Genomic DNA, 26,919 nt, shown 5'->3' on the forward strand with positions numbered 1-26,919 from the left:
CCCCCCCCCCCGCGGTTTCCGTCAGCCTCCAGGGAAACAACATGAGCATATAAAAGGGCTGTCACATTTGTAAATATTCACTTTTGTAAATTAGTATAATATATAGTAAAATATCTATATATGTATTTATGTATATGCTTGTATAAAACTATATATGTAATTATGTATATACTTATATTTTATATTTTTTTAAAGTGAACCTCTTTTTTATGAGAACATGCAGTCTTTGTCCATATCAGGCTGCTTTCTCTATCAATATTTCTTGCATTTTATATTATTCACATGTTATTGCATTTTAAACCAACAAAAAACTTCACGATACATTATATTATAATGTTTAATTAAAAAATAAATGGATAAGCCAGATGGAAAAAAATAATAAAGTAACCTGCTATCAATATTTAAAAATTGACAAAATAAAAATGATCGTGAACAAATTATAATCTCAATTACATACTTAACCTATGATCTCCCAAGAAAGCGAAACACACTAGCTCCAACGCCGGATTTAATCTTTTAAGATCTAAATAATTTGCTGATAAAGCAACCATGGTGACATTTATGACTGAAAAATATCAAACAACCTAAACATTCTAAATACTGTCAATTCCATTATTTAAACGAAAGACACGAAAGGTTGCATATTTTTAATCTAAAGAATCGATTCTTTATTTACTGGTATAACCGATATTTCATACAGAAATTATTGTAGCTATGGTAGGTTTTAAACAGAAAATTATATAAAAATTTTGTGTGTGTCATCTTATTCTCAGTTCTTTTATACAGAAGGATTTATTTTTAGAGATTTCGATGTGAGATATTAAAAATAAGAGTTAAGTGCGTCAAGTTTTAGAAAGTAATACTGAAAAATTAGGACATGATCTGACGAATGACACAAAAAGAAGTAAAACGGAGTTGTTAAGGTCTTTACTACTATTGGGCCATAACTATTCAAACACGCTACAACCAAATGTATAACCTATGGTTTAACTTTTGTAAGTTTATTATAAGCTGGATATTTTTTTGTTTTAAATTGAAAAAAATAGTATTTAGAAAATTTATTTCAAGTTGTTGATAGAAAAAAAAAACGTTCAGCTGGGGTTTAATCGCAGAAATGCATGATTTAATATCATGAATCATATCGACTCGCTAGTTTCGTGTATTTCTATCTGACTAAAATATAATGGAACTTAATGAAAATTTGTACGTGGAATAAATGTAAAAGTAGGCAACACCAACTTCGATATTTTAAATGAACGAAAATGCTCTAATCATCTTCAAATTTATTGTGTCACATAGTTTATTAATAAAAATAGTCAATTAAAATTATAAAAAATAAAATTTAAAAAAGCAAAATAAAAGATTAATCTATAAACCGTTACAAAAGTTATCAAGTAGTATAATGTAAAATGTAAATGGAATATAATGGAGCATAATATAATGAATGTAATAATGACTTTGAAAAAATTGATATCACAAAATGTAAAGGTATGGTGATTTATATACATTTAAACTATCGCAGATGTATCACATAAAAATAAATAATAAAATAAATTAATTTCACGCATATATAAAATAGAACATTCAAAAAGTAAAAAAAATTAAATTGAATTATTAACAGAGATTACAGGAATGAGATTCACTTTCTTTTCCTTCCACCGACAATTTCTGTTAGCGAACGTGTATTTTTGTCCTTGTTCCTCCTGTTAGAAAACCATTTTGTCACTTGTAAATGAGTGATCCCAAGCTGACTGGCCAGGATATCTCTCGTTTCTTGATCAGGATACGGAAATGCTATGTGGCTCTGGTAATATTCTTCGAGTAATTCTGTTTTTTCTTCTATCAAGTACACACGTCTTTTACCTTTTTTTGAGGTGGGATTTGTTTGTAAGCCGTTGACGTCATCATCTGCAGTTGAAGTGGTAGGCGGGGATGATGTGGAGCTAAGTTTTTGGCCATTGACGATCTCCGAAATGGCTCGTATGTCTTTGCTTCTCCTGTTACAGAACCATTTCGTCACTTGGGTACGGGAAATCTCACACTGGCTTGCCAGGAATTTTTTTGTTTCTTGATCAGGATACGGAAATTCTTTGTGGCTCTGATAGTAATCTTCTAGTTTTTTTGTGTTTTCGTCAGTCAGATACACACGTTTTTCGCCTTTTTTTGATGTTGTGTTAAGTTTCACGCTGTTAACATCAGCATTTCCTGTTGACGTGGCGGTTGAAGTCGTTTGCGTGATTAATGTAGAGTTGAATGTTAGTTTATCGTCAGGTTGTTGTTGATCAATATTGATCAGTTGATTCGCCAATAAGGAATCATGAACAGGTTTTTTATCTAAATTTTCCATGTTTCCATTTTTGTTGGCTATACTTGGCCCATTAACATTCAAACTATAACCATCATTGCTACTTATGTCGGTTTGGATTGGGTTGTTCATTTTTAAATGAATTTAAATGAATAAAAATAGTTTTGAAATATTATAAGTTGATAGCTAATTTGGAAATGACAAGTATCCAATGAGCAGACGGAGGACGATGTTGCTTGGTTGAGCTGATGGAGTAAAATGAACTCCGACTCCCGTCGTCTTTTTTATATAGACTTGTTGCTGCATGGACACGAAGTTCTTTCCTTCTTTTGTTACCTAACTGATTGGTCGCATGATCCGATGATTTCTTTGCTGTCAACTTTTTTACGAAAAGTGATTGATGTCAGTGAAGTGTATTAACTTACATAATTGACTTTGTTCCTGCCTGATTTCGTTGATAATTAGTTGTAAAGTGATTTTATTGCTTTGATATTAACTTTACAACATTCATGAAGCCTGATGATTTCTAACACAAACTTAATTAATTAATTTAGTATTATGAATAAAATGAAATAATTATAATCGTTTTATTAATTAATTTATGATAAGATGTAAATGATCCAAAGTGATCTAACTAGTTTCTACGTAATAGTAATTGGTGTGTGTGTTTTATTTTATTTTTTGAAAACAAAAAAAATGCTTCGGATATTGCAACTTAAAAACGATATCATCCTTCACGCCAGTAACACAGAACTAAATTAAATTTACAAACAATAAAAATTGCGTAACCTGTCAAAATCTTGCCACAAAGTGTCACGAATTTTCTGACCGACCAATCAAATTCAAATTGGTGACAGATGTTATTGACAGTCCATTGACAACCTGAAACTATCAATTTTTCAATCCGTCTATGAACCCAGTTTTCAATCTGACATTGAATGTTTGTTTATCTTTGAAAAGAAAAGAGTTAAGCATTTTTTAAATTTCATCCATTGTTATTTGTTGAACAGACTTGTTAATTGTTGGTTGTTGTGTTCTTCCATGTTCACCAAGAAAAATATTGTAACACTGTTTGCAACGGACAAATTTGAGTCCACATCCCGACTAAGTGAATAAACTTCACCTTGCAAATACTATGTGAATCAATAGAAAGATTTAGCTGATGATCAGATAAAAGTGAATCTATTTGATGATTAGTTGTAAAGTGATTTTATTGCTTCGATATTCACTTTACAACTTGAAGCTTGATGGTTTTTAACGCAAAAAATTAAAAAAATAATTATAATCGTCTTATTAATTAATTGATAATTAGATGAAAGTGATCCGAAGTGATCTAATTAGTTTCTATGTCATAGTAATTAGATCGATAATTATGTTGACATCATTGTCAAGCTTAAGCTAAGTTTTCCTTTCTTGTTGGGTCTCCGTTTACAATTCTCTGTTGATCAATGAAAATATTGTTCTTTGTTTGGCTACTATAAATAAGCGAAGATATTCAGTAACACATCATTCTCCGTTGAACAACTTATCAGTAAGGTGCCCTACACGTACGAGTCTAAATTACGATAGAGAACGAGTTTAGTGTCGACATGGCTGAACAAATAAAGAACAATGCAGGTGGAAGGTCGAAACATGATGAAAATTGCAACATCAATAAAGAGGATGGATCTCTTTACGGTGAAGAAATAGTTAAAACAAATGAAGAATTGATTAGAGATATCTTCGGTGAAGAGATATCCTCTGATGAAGACGACGAGCCGGAAAGTGTTTCAACGCAAGTGAAAAGGGCAGACACTCTTCACGATGAAAAAGAAGAAAATCAAAATAAATTGATTGAAGATATCTTTTGTGTATCTGACGATAAAGAAACACACAAAGTGTTGCCATCTGATGATGTAGTGACAAAGAAGCCCAGAAGAGTTAGGAGGATCAAAAGTCGTCCTACAGTTGATGAACCGTCATCATCTCCATCATCAAACATGGCTGCTCCCGATAATGAGCCTATTGTTTATGATTTTGATCTGATGATGGCGAAGAAGAAGGAAGAAAGAAGGAGGAGGAAGAGAAAAATAGATGACGTTGAACTCATCAATGACAACGACGATGCCATCGCAGAAATGATACAAAAAATGAACACAGCTGCCGAGCAAGATAGGCAATTGAATTGTCAAAACAAACCGGCCATTCGAGTTATGAGACAATTACCATACGTAAAAGCAAAACTCGGTAAACTGGAAATCCTAGAATCGCTATCAGATTCCGGAATTTTCAGTTCTATAGCAATCTGGCTGGCACCATTGCCCAATCTTTGTTTGCCTCATTTGGAAGTTAGAGAGGCACTCCTCAAGCAACTACTTGATTATCCGCCGATAAGTAGCGAAGCATTGAAGGCAAGTGGTCTTGGGAAAGCAGTGGCCTACCTTTTCAAGCATCCAAAAGAAACCGCAAATAACAAAGATAGATGTCAGCAGTTAATAACAAGGTGGGCCAAACCATTATTTTGTCAAGATGCTTCTTTTAAAGATTTCACAAGAGAAGAGCGACAGCAGAGAGATTTAGAACATTGTACTAAAAAACGTAAACTTTCCTCAAAAACTGAAAAGCAGGAAGAAACAAATTCTTTCAGTGCACGCGTCGGATTTACGGAAGCCTTAATCGTTAAAAAGGAAAAAGAACGTTTATTGCCGGAAGATGCGGATCCGGCTGATAGAGCTAGAGTACCAGAACCATCCCTCACGGAATACATCATTCGACCAAAATGGAAAGTTGAAAGTGGGCCAGCGGAGGGTGGATCGAGGAAAAGAAAACTAACCAGGCTGGATCAACTGAATAAAAAAGTGAAAGCGATGAAAAGAGCCAGCGTTTCAAAGCCAGCGGTTTCCGTCAGCCTCCAGGGAAACAACATGAGCATATAAAAGGGATGTAACTTTTTTAAATTAGTATATTCTTTGTAAATATCTATATATGTAATTATGTATATGCTTGTATATATATATGCTGTGATTGAATTTTAAACCAATAAAAAATTTATTCACGATTTACTTGTTGTCTTACATGTTTGAAAAATAAATGAATAAGCCTGATGGAAAAAAATAATAACAATTCTGAGGGGAGTGCCCAGTTTAAAATCAGCCATGCTAACGACGTTGAGCACTTCTGTAGAGTCGAATTACGCAAGTTATTTTTCTGTTTTTAGACTTTTAATTCATTTTTGCCACCACATTAAAATTACACCGTTTTAAATTCCTAGATTTTCGTCTCGTATCTATTCCAATTTCGTTAAATTAATTAAACGATTCCTCATTCTTCAGTATTTAGCGTCAACTACAAATTGTTTTTTTCTCTAAATTAAATTAAAAAATTCATAATTCTTTAACAAATAACGTAAAATATAAATTGTCTTTTTTTTCATTGTTGCAGATACTTCAAATTGTTGACATGCTACTTCAGCGTCAGGGAATGGTAATGAGTGATCTGATTCATGAACGTCAAAAGCATATCATGCTGCCTAAAATTTAATTAATTAATTAATTAAAAATTAATAAATGTTAATTAAAATATGCGAGACTATTTTTTCGTAAAAATTGAACTAACGTGCTAGAATAGAAAAAATTAACAGCGTGTAAGTGATTGTGTGTGTGTGTGAGAGTGTGGTGTGTGTGGGTGTGTTTTTGAGTGAGTGTTTGTGTGTGTGTGTGTGTGTGTGTGTGTGTGTGTGTGTGGTGTATGTTTAAAATTCTAACGTCGTTGACTCTTTTGTTCGTATACTCGTCCAAATATGGAGAGAGGTCAAATGCTGATGCAATGGCGTCAGTTATTGGGCCTAACCAATCGAAGCTGTTAACTTGTGGCACCATGAAAGGCAGAGAATACACTTTTTCCTATAACAAGTGAAATCATTTTTTCAATTGAAAAATTTAATTGAGAATAATAAAACCAACACTCTCGCTTGCCACATTAATGTTAGGGATAATGTTGGTTTTTTTTTTATTGAATTTTTAACCCCAGACCCAACACGTACGATCCGCAGAACGCCTACAATCATATCACAAAGAAGAATGGATTTACCATGGGGATCAAACAGTCAAAATACGTCATGCCTCTTATTGACACAACAATTGTGTGAATATGATTGTGTAAAACAAATGCAGATCTATCACCCTATTTGCAATCAGTTTGGTCTTGTTATATTTCGACTGTTGTTTCATTTGATCTGCCAGCTTCAATGAAAACTTGAAATTCACTTGAAATACTCTGGTGGCGTATTTTACGTTGAAGTTTTGGAGTTTTGATTTGAACATGAAAAAAAATAATCAAAAATCTGACCTGCGTCTATAATAAAATTGCGTGGGTTAATTTTTCATTATTTATTCATGTTTGTTATAAACCATTCCTTCGAATTATTATTACCTCATTTGCATATCAACAATAGTATCTGTACTATTTACAATTACTACTACTACTACAATCACTACTACTACAACTGCTACGTATTGTAACACTATCGCCGTATGAAAATGTAGGAAAGGAATGGATAGCACGTAAAAGTCTTTCAGTGCGTTAACTTTGAATCAAAATAAAAAGAATTTTTTTCAATGTTGTGTTTGCTATATTTCTTTCTTGTAATAATATTTAATTGAAGCGGTTTTAAAATAGCGAGTCATAAATAGTTTAATAATTTCATTTTCATCTGAAGAAAATCGATATTTTAGAGATGAAACCTCGAAAATGAACGAAACGAAAATGAGCAAAACGAAAATGCTCTAATCATCTTCAAATTTATTGTAATCACAATGTTTATTGATAAAAATAGTCGATAAAATCTAAAAAAATAGAATTTAAAAAAGCAAAAAGAAAAGATTAATCTGTGAACTATAACATGTATTATAATGTTGTTGAACCGCACATCCCTAATTTAAGCTTGTGACAATTTGTTATATATAGCTTGGAAACAAAGGCCATTCCGCGCTACGTTTTACAAGCGAACTTCTCGAGTCCTATGGCGGCGAACACGTTTTTGTTTATTTTATTATTACGTAAATAAAATACATTATAAACATTTTTACTTGTTGTTTCTAGCCTCAAAGAATCTCGCAACAAGATGGTGACGCCGACGTGGTCGAAGAAGCAAGCAACGAGTGTTCCCACTCCAATGCGAATCTTTCTTCTATACAACTACACCGGATTGACCCCGACAATTCAACCTCATTCATAACGTCGCCAACACACACGCGACTATCTGGTGGGGGAGTATTTTCGGATTGAAAATCTTAACGAATGAAAGTAACAATCTTCAATCATAAATAAAAACACCACGAACTAACGAAGTGATATGTGCGGACTATATAAGAAATTACGAGAACTATTCTGATAGGCATTCGGGCTGCTGATAAGTCCCCAGTTGGAACGAAACACATGTCCAGCCTATCCAAACGAATACTATTCTTCTCCCGCTCTCTGCTCTTCCTGGTACGGTGTTCTCAACTCAAACATTAACGCAACCGCAACAATGTAAAATGTGGAACATTGGATTGTAAAAATGACTTGGAATCATTTGATATCACAAAATGAAAAGGGATGCAAACTATCGCAGATGTATCACAAAAATAAATAATAAAAAATAATAAAATAAATTGACTTCACACATGTATAAAAATAGAACATTCAGTAAGTAAAAAAAGTTTAAATTGAACTATAAACAGATATTTTCATCAATTTCATCAAAGGAATGAATTCACTTTCTTTTTCTCCCAACGACGATCTCTGAAAACGTTCGCGTGTTTTTGTCCTTGTTCCTCCTTTTCGAAATTTGGGAATAATAGATCTCACACTGACTACGTGGCTATGGTAGTATTCTTCGAGTTTTTGTGTTCTTTCTTTTGTAAGATAAATACGTCTATTACCATTTTTTGACGTTGTGTTAAGTTGTATGTTGTTGACATCAGCATTTGCAGCTGACGTTTTGGTTGAAGTATTTGGTGTGGCTAATGTGGAGTTAAGTTGTATGCAGTTGACATCGGCATTTGGATTTGAAGTGGTAGATGTGGAGTAAACGTTCGCGTGTTTTTGTCCTTGTTCCTCCATTTCGACACTTGCGAATAAGAGAACCCACACTGACTTCGGGGCTCTGGTAATATTCTTCAAGTTTTTATGTCCTTTCTTTTGTAAGATAAATACGTCTATTACCATTTTTTGACGTTGCGTTAAGTTGTATGTTGGTGACAGCGGCATTTGCAGCTGACATTTTGGTTCAAGTATTTGGTGTGGCTAATGTGGAGTTAAGTTGAATGCAGTTGACATCGGCATTTGGATTTGAAGTGGTAGACGTGGAATAAGCCGGTTTTGGTTGTTGGTTTAATTGGAAATTGAGTTGGTGTAAGACAATACGTTGGTTGTTGCATTGGTGCGAAATTTTGTGTAGACGGTTGATTCGATGTGAAAAAATAAGCAGACGTTTGGGTTGGCGAGCAATAATTTGTGGAATTTGCGCAATAATATGAAGATGGTTGATTGTGTAATGAATAAATTGTTTGCTGATCGTTCGGTGCGTAAAGAGTTGGTTGTTGGATGGGCGGGGAATGAGTATTGAAGTTTAGACAATTTGGATTTATAAATTTTTGATTGTCGCCACAAAAATTGAAATTAGTTGTCGTTTGCCTAAATGTCTGTCGATCGACAAATTGTTGATGATCAATATCAATTAGTTGATTTGAGAAAAGTTTGTTGATCGTTCGGTGCGGAACGAGTTGATAGATGGATATGCGGGGAGTAAGTATTGAAGTTCTGACAATTTGGATTTATAAAATTTTGATTGTCACCACAAAAATTGAAATTTGTTGTCATTTTTGGATGATTGTTTGTTGATTGTCAAATTGTTGTTGATCAATAATAGTTGATTTGCGAAAAAGACATCATGAACATGTATTTGATCTCAATTTTCTATGTCCCCATTGTTGCCTGTTGTACCGAGTAAATTAACATTCGAACTACAATCACCATTGCTACTTTTGTTGGTTTGATCTTGGTTCTTCATTTTGAATGAATTTAAATAAATAAAAATAATTTTCAGTTAACATACGTTGACAGCTGATTTTAAAATTGCAAGTATCCGATGAGCAGTCGGATGAAACAAAATGAACTCCGTCTCCTATTGACTTTTTTATATAGACTTGTTGCTGCTTTGACACGAAGTTCCTTCCTTCCTTTGTTACGTAACTGATTGGTCGCATGATCCGATGAATTCTTTGATGTCAGCTTACTTACGAAAAGTGATTGATGTCAGTGAAGTCAGTGCTGACTCTGTTCACGATAAAAATGAAGTAAAACCAGATGAATTGATTAAAGATATCTTCGGTTCCTCTGATGAAGACGACGAGCCGGAAAGTGTTTCAAGGCAAGCGAAAAGTTCTCTGACGAAAAAGTACAACACCAAGAGTTGCCAGCTGAAAATGAGGAAAGAGTTAACAAAGAGGAATAGAAAAGTTAGGAGGAATAAAAGTCGTCCAATAATTGATAAACCGTCCAACGCCCCACCTCCAACAAGTACGACATGACCACAGGGATTGGGACTCGAGATCCCATACCGCTCCCTCTTAAAGCATCGGTCAGTTGCGAGTTGAATTATTGAAGAGTGCATGAAAAGGTAAATATGTGAACGTTCCCTTATAAGCGTGTCAAGGTGGTAATAAAATTTACGTACTGTTTATAACGAAAATATTTATGAGTGGGATGAAGGCACATGTTTGTCTGCTTTTCAAAGTAAAAATTTGTGGTAAATAGATTTGAGAATTTTGAATCTTTAATTTTAAAGTTATTCAAAATTTAAAATAATTAAACATTTAATATTTTAAACAAAAAATTTGTATATAGGCACAACAACGAATTCCGGTAGCACATGGCCTTGAAAGGAGCCACGCCAGGGCCTGCCAACTACTCCATGGTCAAGCCGGGCGTGTACGATCCAGGGTCAAACGGCACAAAAGCAGTACATCTCCGTCAGGGACAACCCCGGACCCAACACGTACGATCCGCAGAACGCCTACAAACATCTCACGAAGAAGAATGGATTTACCATGTGAATCAAATACTCAAAATACGTCATGCCTCTTATCGACATTACAATTGTGTGTAAAACAAATGCTGATTTTCACTCTATTTGCATACAGTTTGGTCTTGTTATCTTTTGACTGTTGTTTTATTTGGTCTGCCAGCTTCAATGAAAACTTGAAATTCACTTGAAATACTCCGGTGGCGTATTTAACGTTGCAGTAATTAAGTTTTTATTTCACGCCATTAAAACTTGAAAGATAATCAAACGTCAGACCTGCGCCTGTTATAAAACTGTGTAAGCTAACTTTCATTATTTATTCACGTTTGTTATAAACCATTTATTCAAATTCGAAAAAAATCGGTTATTATATTTTACGAATTATAATTCGATTTTATGGCATGTGGCTTGAATATAGTAAACTCAGCTGGTAGTTTTTTAAAGATTTATATGGTACCCTATATAGTAACCTAAGTTGGTAGTATTTTTACTAAATCCATGTGGTACTTGACCTCCTGCATTTGATAATAGAAATCCAGACGTTTTTGTTATATGGTGTTTTTAATTGACGGAACAGATTTTTCAGTTATCAAAATTACTGTATTTATGTACTACTGAACACGCAGTATAGTTCGATTTTTGGAATGTGGAGCTAACAAGTGAATTAGGCTTGTAGTTTTCTACTATATTTATCTGTCTATTCAAAATTTTATAGGAATACACAATAAAAGTCACCAGCCTAATTTTAGCTATAGCAGTACAAATTTGGTTAGTTTCTTGCACCCTTCCCCCGTCAATTTTCAAAGTTCAAACCATTTTAAAATAAAATTTTTGCCCTCCTTTCAAAGATGTCTAGATCCACCTATGTTTTTCTGCCATTGTGATAAATTAATTAAAAATCCGTAGAATCACACACATACATATGCCATATACTGTTTCGTTATTTATTGATGCTAGTCAGACTTGATTCTCCATAAAATATTAAATGTTTGATTTTTTTAAAAGTTTGAAATAACGTTTAATGTAACATCTGAAAAACAAAAGATAATAATTTTAATAAAAATATAAGAAACAACGCAAGGATGCTCGGTATATTTCATTTTGTAACTTTGTTTCCTCAATCTTTTGCTTTCTCTCTCTCTCTTTCTCTCTCTCTCTCTCTCTCCATCTCACTATTCTTTCTTTCCGTCTTTCTACTTTTTCTTCTTTCTCTTTATCTCTTTTATTACGGCATTACGGCATTTTTTAAATTTTGCACCACAAAAATAGTTATGAATCTAAGAGAGCCTCACTTGTTTAATTTGAAATCGTAGCACAGCTAGTTCATATGAACGAAGCTTGTGAAAACTAAAAAAGGATCAAACACATGCTTTAAGGGTAGAGGTGGGAAGTTTGGCTTCTTTTCAGTAATTTAATATTTCATTTCGACAGTTACTACACAAAGTATTCCGATATAATATTACAATACTTTTTCGGTTCTATTCTAACCCATTTGTACGTTAAAAATATTTGAGGACAATTATTTCTTGCAGTGAAACTTCTGGGCCAGTTTCGCAGACAAACCATCGAAATATTGAATTGTTGTCCCAAAACTACTAGGAATCCAATATGGATTACTTTTTTAAGCACCGTATACTTTTTGTACTCGAGTACCAGTTGTTTCATAGGTAGTTGATAGTACAGTCTGTTAGTTGGATTTGTAATGTCTAATATGGTTAATAAAACATTCTTTGTAGTGGCGTATAGAGTTTTATTGTAACTAAGCAAGAGGATGTGTAAGTAAATCTGCATTTGTCAGAGATGCATACAGAATGTAACTTACATAAAAATATTTAAAAAATATAAAAATCTTCAGTAAATATTACTATACTATAAATGTAAAAAAAATTTATAAATTTACAGAAAAAATATCAAAACTGAAAATAACCTTTTTTATTAACATCCATAACTTCATTATATTACAACGTATTCAACAAAACGTTTCAAAGAAACAACATCAACCCTATAAAAGTAGCCAGCAGAAGAACAAACATAATATAAACATCAACAATCCAATCAGATGAAAGAACCAACAAACTCTTTTCCAGAAAGAGCCAAACTTCAAAGATATTGAAACCTCAGACATCAAACAAAAAAGCACTATTACTCAATCAAAGAGTTCTCATTGGCAGACCACTCACCCTTTTCAATCTACCTTCGGTTCCCCATTTAGGATGCTTCCCATTTAGGATCAATAAAAGAACACGCGCCAGCCAGCAAGACAAGATCTCTTTGTTAAAAACATTCATAATTATACTGAATACATGCCATTCTGAATACTTACCATAATGAATACTTACAAATTTAAAAATTATTGGAATACCTGTTAATCTTATAAAAATAATTATCGTTGTTGAGATTTACTTTGAGTTGGATCGATAGCGCTTGATGTTGAATTTAATCGAGTAGGTATTAGCTGTTGAATAAGTTGGGTCGGTGAAAGTATACTGAATACTTACCATACTGAATACTTGCCATTTGAATACTTACGAAGTTAAAAACTCAAAGTATTTATTGGAAAACCCTTTGATCTCATAGAAGTAATTGTCGTTAATGAGATTTACTTTGAGTAGGATCGATAGCGTTTAATTGAGTAAGTTTTAGCTGTTGCTCCTACTATGTTGAGTTAGTTGGGTCGGTGAAAGTATATAAGCAGACGTAAGAAAAGGTAGGGAAATAAAATTTCCGAAGCTGCTTTCTGCCATCCTGACTTGCAAATATAGAAAACATTTCTGACAATTTGGTTAAAAAATAATTTTCTGTTATTATAGGAGTGTGTTCCACTATTTTGGTATAGACCAGCAACAATTACATTGGCTGTAATATCATTAACAGAGTGGAAAAACCATTACAAAATCTTTCCGAACAACACCAACAAAATCATCAACAGCCATAACATTAACAACAACACTTACATCATCAACAACATCCACGTCTTGACATGTCTTCCAACAAAACAACAAACGAGCGAGTTGAGGCCGTAGGGAGTGGAATAGAAATTAATGACACACGGCTTCCTAGCAAGTATAATTCTAACAACACCAACAACAACACCAACAACAACACCAACAACAACACCAACAACAATACCAACCACAATTCAAAAAGAAATTACGACAGAGTAACTAATGAAGTTGACGATGAGGTCATCATCAAATTTGACTTCCAGAAATACATCAACGATAACAAAAAGAGCTCTCGATACATCAACCTGAGTTCAAATGAGAAAGATGATAGCAATGATAGTGATTGGCTCTCTCAAGTCTTCTTTGATTCTGACAGCAACAACATTCCCAACGACAGCACCCTCACAAATGTTACACAGATGAATGAGGACAGATTCGACGTAAGTTTGGAGACATCAATCTGGGAGGCTGCGAGTGAAATGAACGTTAGAGAGATACAGCATCCTTGCGAGCACAACATAAGCATCAAAAATAGTTCAAGTTTAAAGAACAACAGGGACACTAACGAAAGTGATGATGATGTCTCCTCAAAGATAAAATTTGACTTCTACAAATACATCAACGATAACAATAACAGCACCAAACATATCAACCTGAGCTCAAATGAAGAGGATGAAAGTGATGAAAGTGACCGGTTCTCTCCCATTTACTTTGATTTCAACAACACCAACAACACCAACAACGACATTAACTTTAACAACGACACCATCAACAACAATATAAATAATGACATCCACCAAAAAATACACGGAGACATTGAGGAAAATATCAAAAACATCAGTTCAAATGAAAATAACGACTATGATAATCATGTGAAAATCAAATTTGACTTCCACAAATACATCAACGACAACACAAACAGCACCGAACACATCAGCTTGAGCTCAGATGAGGAAGATGAAGATGATGAAAGTTACTGGCTCTCTCCCATCTATTTTGATTTCAACAACACCATCAGCACTCCCAGCACCACCACAAATAATATCAACAACGACATCAGAAACAGAATAAATGATGACATCAACCAACAAATTTACGGAAACATCTACAGTAACATCAAACACATCAATAACAGTTCAAATGAAAATATGGGCAGTTGTGCTAACGAAGGTTACGATGATGATGACTCCTCAGAGGTCACGTTTGATTTCCACAAATACACCAACGACAACAAAAACAGCACCAAATACATCGGCCTGAGCTCAAGCGAAGAGGATGAAAGTGATGAAAGTGATTGCTTCGATTTCAACATCAACAACATTAGCGAAATCATCTGCAACAACATCAACGAAAACATCATAAACAATGGCACCAACAATCATAACAACACGAGATTCAACATGAGATTGGTAGCAGCAACAACAACATCAACCAAACCGCCATCACCAACAACAACATGGAATATACCAGCATCATTAAGTACATCCTCACCCGGTATCAACCGTTGTGGTCGTAGCATCAAACTGCCATTAGTGAAAGAAAAAAGTTCAATGAAAACGACTCACCCAGGTTCGAATGCAACTCAGAGAAAAAAGAACATACTTCGAAGAATTTTTAAAAGGGTCAAAAAACTTTTACAGAGAAGGAAATAAAAATCCATCGTTGGCTCTACCACAACAAACATCAGATGGAACCTGAAAGTCGATAGCAAGGATTTCTATCATTTAAATCAATTCTTTATTTTTTTAAAACCAACTTTATTTTTCAGATTTAGTTAATTAAATGTCAAGGATATCTTTTTTGTTCTCTTTCATTTCCTTTTTCTCTCTTTAATTTTTCTCCATTTTTTGACTCTGGAGAAAGTTATGCAGTAAAATTTGTGCTTAACGTTATTTCATTCGTATTGATTCACATCATATCAAGCTTGCTTGTTAATATCATCATTTGGTGACGTCATTTTATGCCACCCGTTTATTAATGTCATCATTAAATTTCATTTGTTGGCGTCATTTTGTGTCATACGCTTATTAATGTCATTAATAAATTTAATTTGATGAAACTCCTAAAAAATTGCTATTTTAATGTTCTTTGTACTGCACTGTATTCGTAATGCTATGCAGACAAACGAAATTATTCTAGTCTAGTCAATTGGATGGTAGAATATATAATGTGATATTCTCATAGATGGGATGAGCTTATCTTAGTTAATAGATCGAAATTTCATCGAAATTTCATATATATCATTTGATACATATACATGTATGTAACTAAATTTTATAAATCTAATCATTTAAAATTTATGTTATTTAATTAATTTATAACAAATAAAACACTCAATTAAACTTTGAAAATCATTAAAGATCTTTTATTCAATTAAAGATTTAATCTTTTCCAACTTTTCTAGCATATGTGATAAAATGGGATTCTTTTTTAAAGAATAAAATTATCAATACCCATTCGAATTTTAAGATTAGTTATCAGTCAAAAACATTTATAAATAATAAAACTCATGAATAGTCATAATAATTAAAACATTTATAAATAATAGAACTCATGAGTGATCATAATAATTAAATAAAATAATATAATTGCGCAATAATTTAATCACAGTTTTTAGTATAATAATATTTTTTTTTGCTTGCCGTCTAATTTTTTCAACGCCTTCTTCAACTTAACATAGAAAATTAACAATCGTTTTAATTCAATATCCATCATTTAAAAACAAATAATATAAAATAACGAAATATGATCAAACGAACGCCTGAGTTTGTCGGAACCAATCAATCGATCGATCGATCGATTGATTAATTGAATCAATCAATCAATCAATCAATCAATCAATCAATCAATCAATCAATCAATCAATCAATCAATCAATCAATCAATCAATCAATCAATCAATCAATCAATCAATCAATCAATCAATCAATCAATCAATCAATCAATCAATCAATCAATCAATCAATCAATCAATCAATCAATCAATCAATCAATCAATCAATCAATCAATCAATCAATCAATCAATCAATCAATCAATCAATCAATCAATCAATCAATCAATCAATCAATCAATCAATCAAAGAGTTAATTAGGAAATTAACCTAGACGAACAACAAATTTAAAACGTTACACGACATGATTAATAAAAAGTTTAACATAAATTTCATTCAAAAATTCATTCAATCTATTCTCATTTTGATAAAACGACTAAACTCACATCTCGTTTAAATGTATTCTTGTTTCAATAAAAAAACTAAAACACTGTTATTTTTCAAATATAACAAATTGGCTAAAAGATTATTAATATAATATTAAATAAATTTTTAATTAATTAATTTAAAAGACGATTATAAATACAAGCTAAGATTAATAATAATAATTAATAGCTTGATTAATTGACTAATTAATTAAAACCGCTTATCGGGGACGACAAATTAATCTAAGGGCTTCTATAGAAAATGTCGAAAAAGGTGTTTAAAGGGCAGATTGGGCACTTTGGAGGTTGTCAATGATGCGATTTTTGGGTTGTTATTGAGATTGTTGTTGTGGCTAGCACCGCAGTGGCTGTTGCAGTTGACACTGCTGTCGATGAGGTAGCAGCTGGTGTTGCTGCTGAAGTTGCTGCTGCTGTTGATTTTGATAGCAGACTCGTTGCCATAGTTGCTGGCGCTGAGATGCCTGTTGTTGAAAGACGGGTGGCGACTGTTCAAGTGAAGCATGTAAATTTTGTTGCGGTGGTTGTTGACGTTGTTGTTGTTGTTGCTGGTGACTCCAAAGTTGATGACGTTGCTGACTTGGTGACTGTCGATATGGCATTTGGGGAGTTTTTTGTGGCTGCTGAAGCTGCTGCTTCGGCATTGGATTATATTTCGCGAGTGGTAATGGTGACAGTGGAGGGGACAACTTGAGCTGCAGCTGTTGGCTTAGTTGCTGATGCAACTGACGGTTTTGTTGCGTGGGACGATGCGGTTGATGTTGAGATTGTTGACATGGTGTATGTTGTTGCTGCTGTTGTTGCTTCCAAGGTTGATGTTGTTGCCAATTTTGTATTCGTTGACACGACTGTTCTTGAATAGGCAACTCCTGATGTTGAACTTGGGAAGTTTGTTGTTGTGGTTGCCTTTGATGTTGAAGCTGTTGCAGCTGCTGCTGATTTTGTAGTTGATGTTGTTGCTGCTGATGTTGTGTCCAAGATGGATGCGGCTGGCAAGGTGGCAATGGCGGCACTTGAGTAGGCGAGTGATGATGTGGCACATGTAAAGTTTGTTGTCGCAGATGCGGTTGTTGAAGTTGTTGTGGATGTTGAGTCTGTTGAGCTGGCTGGTGCTGTCGCTGCACTGAATACTGCAGCAGTTGTGTGTCTGGTGTTTGTTGTTGGTTCATAGGCACGGGCTGTCCCCGTTCGATTCGGTAAACTACCGTCTCGCCAGTCTCGTCAAAAAAATGGTAAACCGATGATTGTGGCAATGGTGGCGACGACAATGGCGACGACTCTGACGATGTTTGCGTGGAAGGCGGCGACAACAGAGTCCAACTGAAAACATCCTTACTCAACAAATTGCCCTGTAAATCGTAGCAGAAGACATCAACAGGCAAGTTCTTGTCCGGGTACATCGCCTGATTCATCATTATATGTTGGAAAACAGTGTCCATGACTTCACGAGGCATTGGACGAGGTGGGGGAAGAAAATCTGTCAGTTGGACCAAAGGATCATCGTTCGCGAGTGTGTATGGGTTATTGTGAAACTGAGGAGTAAAATTAGATCTATGTAGTTGTTGTTGTGTTGTGTTGTGGGGTGGTTGTTGTTGCGACGGTGGTGATGATTGTTGTTGTGGTTGGTGTAGATGAGGTGAGTGTTGCTTTTGTGGTTCCTGTGGTGCTCCTTGCGGCTGTAATTTTTGTAGTTGTGGCTGTATTTGTTGCTGCAGCTGAAATATTTTTTCCTTTTCCTGGTGCTGTTGTTGTTGCTGTAATAGTATCTGCTGTTGTAGTGCTATTTGTTGTCCGAACATCATTTGTTGTAACTGTGGAAACGACGGCTGGGGCATGGTTTGATGTGGCTGCAATTGTGGCTTCTGCGTTTTCTGTTGCCAAGCTGCGGGTTGCTGTTGTTGCTGAAACATTTGTTGATCCTGACTAAGTTGTTGTTGCTGTTGTTGAAACATTTGTTGATATTGATGGGATTGTGGCTGTGATGCTTGCTGGTGCTGCAGCATTTGTTGCATGGCTTGTAGGGACAGTCCTCTTTGTAGATATCTATTTTTGAAATACATTTTCATATCAACTAAATATTTCACCCACCAAAATTACTAACCAAATTATTCGCCCTATTTTGTAATAACTTTTCAAAATATTTTAGAATTCTTTTAGAATCGATTCTCTCACCATTAGCATTGCTTTGTCTTCACATCATGAAACTTTGTCACGCGCTGCTTGCATACCATTCTAAAATTACATTTAGACGTACGTTGGTGTCACAAAGGCTGAATGAAGCATAGGCATTTTGCATAAACGCCCAAGCAGGACCCATCCCAAACCTCCTCTGGCCACCCGCAAGCTTATTAAAATTGGCCACCTTGCTCCGCTAGTATCACCCTCAACATTTTATTTGCAATTATAGAGAAAATCGAAATTGATGCTGCTAATTATACGATAAGTGTATATAAGTAATGCAGAATATATCTTATATAAATCATGTTTGAATTTGTAACGAGCGTTATATAATCGACGTTTTTATTTTCATTTGTAAATGGTGCACCATCTCGCCCCCCGTTTAGATTAGCCCTGCAAGCAAGCTCTGCTTTATACGCACATGGTATGTCTTGTGATAGTCACTGAGTATTCGAACCGAGTCATCGAGCAATAACGACGCGCGACACGGGACTTCTACCGACTGAGCTAACTCACCGACCAGCTTTATTTTCTGTGATTAAACGGATAATGAAATTTGTTATAAAAAAAAATGCTTTTACTTTTCTGTTTCAAGTTGACGTATAAAATGCTGGAAACTAGGGAGTTGTGGCGCTTGTTGAGGTTGAGTTAGTTCATCTACTCGCTCCTCTGGCTCTCGATTTCGTTGCTGTTGCAGGCTTTGTTGTTGTTGGTGTATCTCTAGCCGTTTCTGTTGTTGCTGTAATCGTTGCTGCTCTCGTTTTTGTTCCTGTTCTCGCTTCTCTTGTTGTTCACGTTTTTGTTGCAGTTGTTGCTCCCGTTTTTGCTTTAGCTGTTGTTGTTTGCCGTTTGTTGTAGCGGTTGGGGTTTGAGGTTTGGTGCTTGTTGTAGCTGTTGTTGTTTGTGGTCTGGTGCTTGTTGTAGCTGTTGTTGTTTGTTTTTGTTCGCTGCCAGTTGTAGTAGTTTGTTTTGGTTGTTGCCGTTTTAAACTATCTTCAAAAATGAAATGAGGTGTTTGCATGTTGTTGGCCAGTTTGCAAGTTAGTTGCCATGTATTTTTTCGAATGTTTCTCATTCAACTGAAGTTCAGCTACTTTCAACTTAATATTTCGAACAATTAAACGAAAACTCACAATGTAACTACTATATATACCATAGTCGTAGATAAGCTAAGCAACGGACACACATTTGTAGGTTCATAATGAAAGCTCAAGAACGTATCAAGTTAATTATTTTCAAGACAACTTTTTACGTCAAACAATTAATTAATAACGTCACTTAATTAAATAATATTCTCCATTATTTAACTAACCAGGTTATAAAAAACAATCGAACTCACTGGCGCCTCTTATTTTGGCGCCTTTGGATAAATTTCTAAACGGCGATGTCCGCGTAAAAAAATACTTGAAGCGCTAGCACTTCTAACTGAATAAAAAAAATATACGAACCGAACGCGGGTACACCATCAAATGAGACGGAGATTTGGACACAAACTCGGAAATGTGCAATTCAATCTTTGAGGACATAACTGGGTGGGGACCGAAAATAATTCCTCCAGAACAAATTTTTGCTTAGTTATGAAAAACGCCTCTAGACATGACGATGACGTGAGGATGACGTAACATTAGTGTACCAACACGCTGGCCTAAATATTCATCTGTAACGGCCCCCCAACTACGACATTTTAACTGTGATTGACAGTAACATTAACATCTCTGACGTGGAATAGATGAGTAACGCTTCTAAACCTTCAAAATTTTTCCACATCTGTATTTCGTCGAAAAGTGCCTAGACCTGCTTGCAGTGACCGGGTTCGACTGCAAAAGGATTCCAGCCTATCATATGCAATGTAAGAAACGTGGTTTGATACATTCGAGAAATAATTGAGAGAGAATGACCTTTAACCTTTCCTTGAGTTGACCTCAGAAGCGAATTTGCTAGACTTCAGAAGTGGCAGCTTCATTAGACTACAGAAACGACTTCATAACATAACAAAATTGTTTTTTTTTATGAAAAAAAAAAACATTTATTCATGCAATCTGTCCAGTCCTGTGCAACAAATCATTGCATAATGGGTGACATTAAAATTCGTTTTTAATAAAAATAAAATTTTTAAAATGAATTCAAAACGATATCTTCTAGTTCGGCATATGAGAACTCTTATTTATCAACAATATTAATAATAATAATGAACAATACAAGAAATAAAATTGCTTGTAAGTAATGTACAGCTAAAAAAAAATTGGAAAAAATCATCCGAATCAAGCAGCACTCAGAAGAAGTTTTTGTTCATTTTCTCAATTCATTTTGTAATCGCCAAAATTAATGTTGTTGGTGTAGTTGTCCCTGCTATAGGAAAGTTGTTGGTTGTTGTTGTGTTGGTTGAAGTTGTTGCCGTGTTGCCAGTTGTGTTATGTTAATTGTTGTTGCGTTGTTTGTTGAAGTTGTGTTGGTTGTTGTTGCGTTGTTTGTTGAAGTTGTGTTGTTGTGTTGAAGTTGTGTTGAGTCTGTTGTTGTTGTGTTGTTTGTTGAAGTTGTGTTGAGTTATTGTATGTTGAGTTATTGTATGTTGAGTTGGTTGTTGAAGTTGTGTTGGCTGCTCTTGTTAGTTCCGTTGTTCGAGTAGTTTGATACTCAACTTGTACATCTCTTGGTCGACTGGTTGCACCGGCAACATCAACATCTCATCCTGCAACAAAATGATGTTGATGCAACGTCATAACCATGGAAACACCCACAACATCAATAATACATGTGACAAGACTGTTGCTACTGCTGACACCGTTCATAATAAATAACATCACTCAGGCATAACATCAACTTTAATTAATGTTCATCACGATAGAACCTGTTAAAAAAAAACTCAGATCAAACAACTCAACAACTATAAAAAATTCATTCAAGACATTAACAACAATCTTAAAAACAACTTAAAGCAACAAGAGTCTACCTCCTACACAACAACAACCTCAAAACTTCAACCTACACACACACACACACAGACACACACACAGACACACACACACACACATACACACACACACACCAACACAGAAAGAGAGAGAGAAAGAGAGAGAGAGAAAGAGAGAGAAAGAGAGAGAAAGCAAGAAAGAGAAAAAACGAGGTGAGAGTAACCTTATTAAGCCTACAAAGCAGCCTTCTCATTTCGAGATCCTTCCTGGCACAGAGTCCCCTCCTGTAAGATCCGATGTCCTTCAGAACGTTCCTCGTCCTCTCCAGCAGGTGGAATGCAGTCACCTGGAAGTTCGCCACGTAGCTCAGCATCGTCAGGACGTTCCCGTTGTCGTCGCTGTGGCTGCTACCGCCATTGCTGCTGACCTTCTCGTCATTCATGACGTCATCGTTTGACTTTTGACCGCCCTCATCGGAGATCGTTTTACTATCGGTATTATTTTCATTTTTCAATGCGACTTCTTCCGTATCCTGAGCCTCAACAGCTACAGCAGCTGTAGTAGTGGCGACAGCAGGATCATTACTAATCGCAGCGGAATGGCTACCGGGACAACTTGTGGCGTCATCTTTGTTTTGTTGCTCGCTGAGCAGCAGGGCAGTCACCTTGCTGTACAACTCATCGCCTGCAAACTCCTTCGACACGCCGACTGATTTCAACGAGTCGAGGACGCTAAATTTCTCAACCGTGCCTTCGTCGTTTTCAGAATCTTTTCCCCTCATTTCCGGTCCTCTCAACTCTTCCCATTTTATGTCTAACATGTCCACAAGGTCTGATTAGTTAGTGCATGTTGATTGATTAGCGTACATTAATTAACATATTTAACATAATTAGCATATATTAACAACATAACATAATTAGCATATATTAACATAAATAAAGTTGACTACTTTACGTGCGCTAACAAATATTAACATAGATAATGCTGACCGATGAATAAATATTAAAATAATTAATGTTAATTATCGAGCATACATTAACATAACATGCATATCAACAAAAAACAGCCAAACAACACAACCAAACGAGAAGAAAACACATTAAAAACAAAAAAGCAGGCGAACAGACAGACGAACAAACAGACGAACAAACACAAACAACAACAAAAAATAAAAACAAACAGACAAACAAACCACAGACAAACAAACAAAGAGTGACAAACAACGAACAGAAACCAGCAAGCAACCAACCGATCATCTTGGGCAAGCGGATGGACGAGATATCCACAGTTTCCATCCTCATCTCCTCATCATCCAGCCCAACATCGTCCTTCAACACAAGGATCTTCCTCTCAATGTCATCCATCCCCTCCACGTCATCATCATCTCCCTCGCCGTCGTCACTCTCTCCGCCCCTGGCTACATCTTCAATATCTCCATCGGACAGGTCTGCATAGTCATTCAGTTGTACCGCTAGCGTTTTCAACGCTGCTGCTGCTGTCACTGCTGACGTTTGTGACGTAGTTGTCGTCGTTGTTGCTGATGACGATGACGTCACTGAGGCTGGTACATCTTTCAATTCAAGAAGTTTTATTATTGATTTTTTTTCTCCAACAACAGCAACAACATCAACAACAACAACATCAACATCAATAACAACATCACCATCAACAACATCAACATTAACAACAACATCAACAACAACAATAACAACAACAAAATAATAATATAGAAAAAAAAACAAAAAAAACAAAAGCACCAAACCAACTCACCCTTCTTGAACACCAAAACGCCCCCAGAACCCAGCTGACTTTGGGGCATGGTCAGTGCGAGGACGGAGGTGGTGGTCGGTGGTGGTGGTAGTAGGAGGTTGGGATTGGTGGGAGTGGCGGTGTTTGAACGCATTCTCGAGGGAGGAGGAGGAAGAAAGACGTCTCGTCTGGTTATATGGTGTGGTGGTTGGTGTGGTGTGTGGTTGGTGGCTGTAGTAATGTGGTTGGTGGTGGTTGGTAGCGGCGATGTGGTGTATGGTTGGTGTGCTATCATCCATTCCACCTCACCCATCACACCATCAACCTCACAGCCATCAACACAACCGGAAGTATCACCACCAAAACAATAATCACCCCAATCACGATCATCATCACCATCATCATCATCGTTGTCACCATCATCATTATTATCATCATTATCGCCATCACCACCATCATCATCAACATCGCCATCATCAACATCATCGTCATCACCACCAACCTAGCCTCCCACTCCGGATGCATTGGTGCAGGGCCTGCCAACATGCCTCCTGGTTTTAGAGGAACTCGCAAGTGTGGAGCTTGTGTCAGGGGAATAACAAAATCATCATTATCATCACAATCCATTTATTATTATTATTATTACCAACCAATCAATCAACCAATCAACTAACTAATCAATCAATCAACCAATCAGCAAACCAATCAACCAATCAGCAAACCAACCAACCAATCAACCAACTGACCAACCAGCAAACCAACTAACCAACCGGTCAACCGATCAATTCGCCAGCCAACCAATCAACCAACCAGCCAACCAATCAATTAACCAGCCAACCAGCAAACCAACCAAACAGCCAACCAATCAATCAATCCCCCAACCAATCAACCAACCCATCAGAGCATTAGGAGGAGTTAGTCGCCTGCCAAAATCAGGTTCCATCTTGCCGGGCATGACTGGCGAAGAGTGAAAGAGAGGTAGGAAGTTTTGGTGGTAGTTGTACAGTGATGGCGCTACCTGAGGGGGTGGTAGAAGTTGTGATGGGGGTGGAGGGACGTGCGGGGGATGTGAGGGGCCACCTGACGCCGGGATGGGTCTCTTCAAATCAAAATATCTAAAAGTGAAGTTAAATAACGATTGTGGATTAATGAGAAAACAATGTTACTGCAGAGAAACAAAGATGCTAGTATGAAAAAAAAGAACGAAATGTCATCATCTTCATCATCATCACTATCATCATCATCATCATCATTACTATTACTACCATCATCACCATCACCATCACTATCATCATCATAGTCACAAATGATTTATCACATCTTAGTCATCATCATCATCATCGTCCCATATCATTCCAATCATTATCATCATCATTATCATCCCTGCAACCATATTCAATCATCATCATCGTCATCAAACCTAGCATCGCGATGCCTTCCAGATACATCACTCCTACTTCGACTCCTCCTCTCATACTGATGGTGGTGATGATGATGATCCCTCAGTTTCTTTTCTGCAATCAATCAATCAATCAATCAATCAATCAATCAATCAATCAAATATATTTATATAGATATAGCGCATATTTCTACAATTCAACGACGCTGCAGCCCAATAAAGTGTATCTAACAAGTTAAACAACAACAACAACAACAACAACAACAACAATAATAATAATAATATAGATGGACAAATGGTGGACGCACCTTTGTAGGTCGGTGACCCGATGCTAGGGGTCCTGGTGTACCTGCCCTCGTATCGATCCCTTGACCTTTCACCCTCTAGTTCCACCAATCAAAATCCACCGTTTAATAAATTAGAATTTAACTTAATTAGAATTTAACTTAATTAATTAGAATTTAACTCAATTAATTATAATTTAACTTAATTAATTAGAATTCAACTTAATTAATTAAAATTTAATTAAATTAATTATAATTTAACTTAATTAATTATAATTTAACTTAATTAGAATTTAATTTAATTAAATATAATTAAAATTATACCCGACAACTCCTCCCTCCTCCTCCTCCCCCCCTCCATGAATGGGGACTCCCTGGGGGACCTGCGGTGGTGGTGGCGGCCACTTCTTCGCTCCTCGTCGTCCAGATACTGACCGCGGTCGGAAATAGTGATGATGAAATAAGATGATCACGAAGATAATTATGAAATTATGCCATATTAAATTATAACGGGTGACGATGATGGTGGTGGTGTGATCGGTGATGATAATTATTATTATTAATATGGTGATGATAAATAATTATTATTATATTATATCATAATGATGAATAAGTTATTATTATATTAATAATATGATGATGATAAATAATTATTATTATACTATATTAATATAACTAATAATTATTATTAAATTATGATAGACAATTGACGATGATGATGATGACGTCATTATTGGTGATGATGATGACAATGAAGTACTTAGATATATGTTAATTAGATATATGATAGCCAGATATATGATACAATTAGATACTCGTTAATTGGATAAGCTAATTCAATACATCAAATAATATTATTATACAACATCATTAGGCACAGATAATTAATAAATCCATCAATTTAATGACTAATTATTTAGTTAATTGATTAATTAATACGTTAATTGGATAAGCTAATTCAATACATCAAATAATATTATTATACAACATTTGGTACAGATAATTAATTAATCCATCAATTAAATGACTAGTTAGTTTATTATTAATATAATGATGATAAATAATTATTATTGTATTATATCATTATAATTATTAATAATTATTAAATTTATGACAAACAACTGACGATGACGTCATTATTGAAATAACTAATTAATCCATCAATTAATTGACTAAATAATTAGTTAATTGGTTAATTAATTAATTAGCGTAACCACAAATTTAATTAATGGAACTTACGGGGCTGTTAGTTGGACCGCCATCGTTGCATACCCTCCTTTGTTTTTCAGATGAATCATAAACCTTTGCATTTCTGACGTCACAAAGAAGGAATAAATGAGTGAGTGAATGAATGAATGAAGGAGTGAATCAATGAGCAAGTGGATGAATGAGTGATTGAATGCATGACTGAGTGAATGAATGAATGTATATAAATAATGAAAATCAATGGCACTATCATCATCATCTACGTCTTTAAAAGTCTTAAAAAAAAGAAAGAAAAATTGTTTAATTTACATTTATTTAATCGAACTATGAACTTATGGATTATTTTTTTGAATGTTTGGGATTTCGCTTAGTTAAGATTTACTCTTTTGGAATGCCCCATTATGTAACAAATTTATCGTTTGTTCATAATAATAATTACCGTCATCATCATCACCATCCTCATCTCATCATCCTAATCATCATTACCACAAAAATCATCATCATTACCTCCAATATCGTCACCACCATCATCCAAATCACCATCATCATCATAACAAACATCATCATCACAATCATCATTACCATCCTCAACATCGTCACCATCATCATCGTCACCATCATCTCTCACCTTTCATCATCATCTTCATAGTAACTCATCCTCGATGATGATTGTGTAGCG

General features: G+C 35.2%; 5 protein-coding genes across 5 annotated transcripts; 3 read left to right on the forward strand and 2 right to left on the reverse strand.

Annotated features, from left to right (window-relative positions):
* Window positions 1-1,687: 1,687 nt before the first annotated feature.
* HELRODRAFT_148497 (hypothetical protein) lies at window positions 1,688-1,849 on the reverse strand (the record flags this gene model as incomplete). The annotated part of the gene is made up of 1 exon (XM_009028738.1): window positions 1,688-1,849. A coding segment is annotated over one exon (162 nt), but the record flags the coding sequence as incomplete, so codon positions are not given.
* A 2,435-nt stretch (window positions 1,850-4,284) lies between these two features.
* On the forward strand, window positions 4,285-5,220 carry HELRODRAFT_87508 (hypothetical protein; the record flags this gene model as incomplete). The annotated part of the gene is made up of 1 exon (XM_009028723.1): window positions 4,285-5,220. The coding sequence occupies one exon, from the start codon at window positions 4,285-4,287 to the stop codon at window positions 5,218-5,220; it is 936 nt and encodes a 311-aa protein (XP_009026971.1).
* A 3,713-nt stretch (window positions 5,221-8,933) lies between these two features.
* HELRODRAFT_193744 (hypothetical protein) lies at window positions 8,934-10,723 on the forward strand. The gene is made up of 3 exons (XM_009028739.1): window positions 8,934-9,786; window positions 9,849-9,908; window positions 10,175-10,723. Exons 1-3 carry the CDS (start codon window positions 9,541-9,543, stop codon window positions 10,541-10,543), a joined length of 675 nt encoding a protein of 224 aa, XP_009026987.1. The 5' UTR covers window positions 8,934-9,540; the 3' UTR covers window positions 10,544-10,723.
* A 2,609-nt stretch (window positions 10,724-13,332) lies between these two features.
* Window positions 13,333-14,949, forward strand: HELRODRAFT_179947 (hypothetical protein; the record flags this gene model as incomplete). Its single annotated transcript, XM_009028740.1, has 1 exon — window positions 13,333-14,949. One exon carries the CDS (start codon window positions 13,333-13,335, stop codon window positions 14,947-14,949), a length of 1,617 nt encoding a protein of 538 aa, XP_009026988.1.
* A 443-nt stretch (window positions 14,950-15,392) lies between these two features.
* On the reverse strand, window positions 15,393-20,034 carry HELRODRAFT_193746 (hypothetical protein). Its single transcript, XM_009028741.1, has 4 exons — window positions 19,573-20,034; window positions 19,272-19,384; window positions 16,360-18,555; window positions 15,393-16,271 (listed from the first exon to the last, which is right to left on the reverse strand). Exon 3 carries the CDS (start codon window positions 18,522-18,524, stop codon window positions 16,848-16,850), a length of 1,677 nt encoding a protein of 558 aa, XP_009026989.1. The 5' UTR covers window positions 18,525-18,555; window positions 19,272-19,384; window positions 19,573-20,034; the 3' UTR covers window positions 15,393-16,271; window positions 16,360-16,847.
* Between the last annotated feature and the right edge of the window lie 6,885 nt (window positions 20,035-26,919).

Source organism: Helobdella robusta (genome assembly GCF_000326865.2).
Source record: "Helobdella robusta unplaced genomic scaffold HELROscaffold_58, whole genome shotgun sequence".
NCBI classification, from domain to species: Eukaryota; Metazoa; Annelida; class Clitellata; order Rhynchobdellida; family Glossiphoniidae; genus Helobdella; species Helobdella robusta.

What these genes read in the sequence shown, in the direction of transcription:
- HELRODRAFT_193744 (XM_009028739.1), top strand. Translation starts at nt 9,541, where the DNA reads ATGAATTCTTTGATGTCAGCTTACTTACGAAAAGTGATTGATGTCAGT. An exon ending in TAACAAAGAGGAATAGAAAA is followed by an intron (nt 9,787 to 9,848) that starts GTTAGGAGGAAT and finishes ACCTCCAACAAG; the next exon opens with TACGACATGACCACAGGGAT. An exon ending in CGCTCCCTCTTAAAGCATCG is followed by an intron (nt 9,909 to 10,174) that starts GTCAGTTGCGAG and finishes ATTTGTATATAG; the next exon opens with GCACAACAACGAATTCCGGT.
- HELRODRAFT_193746 (XM_009028741.1), bottom strand. Translation starts at nt 18,524, where the DNA reads ATGCAACAAATGCTGCAGCACCAGCAAGCATCACAGCCACAATCCCAT.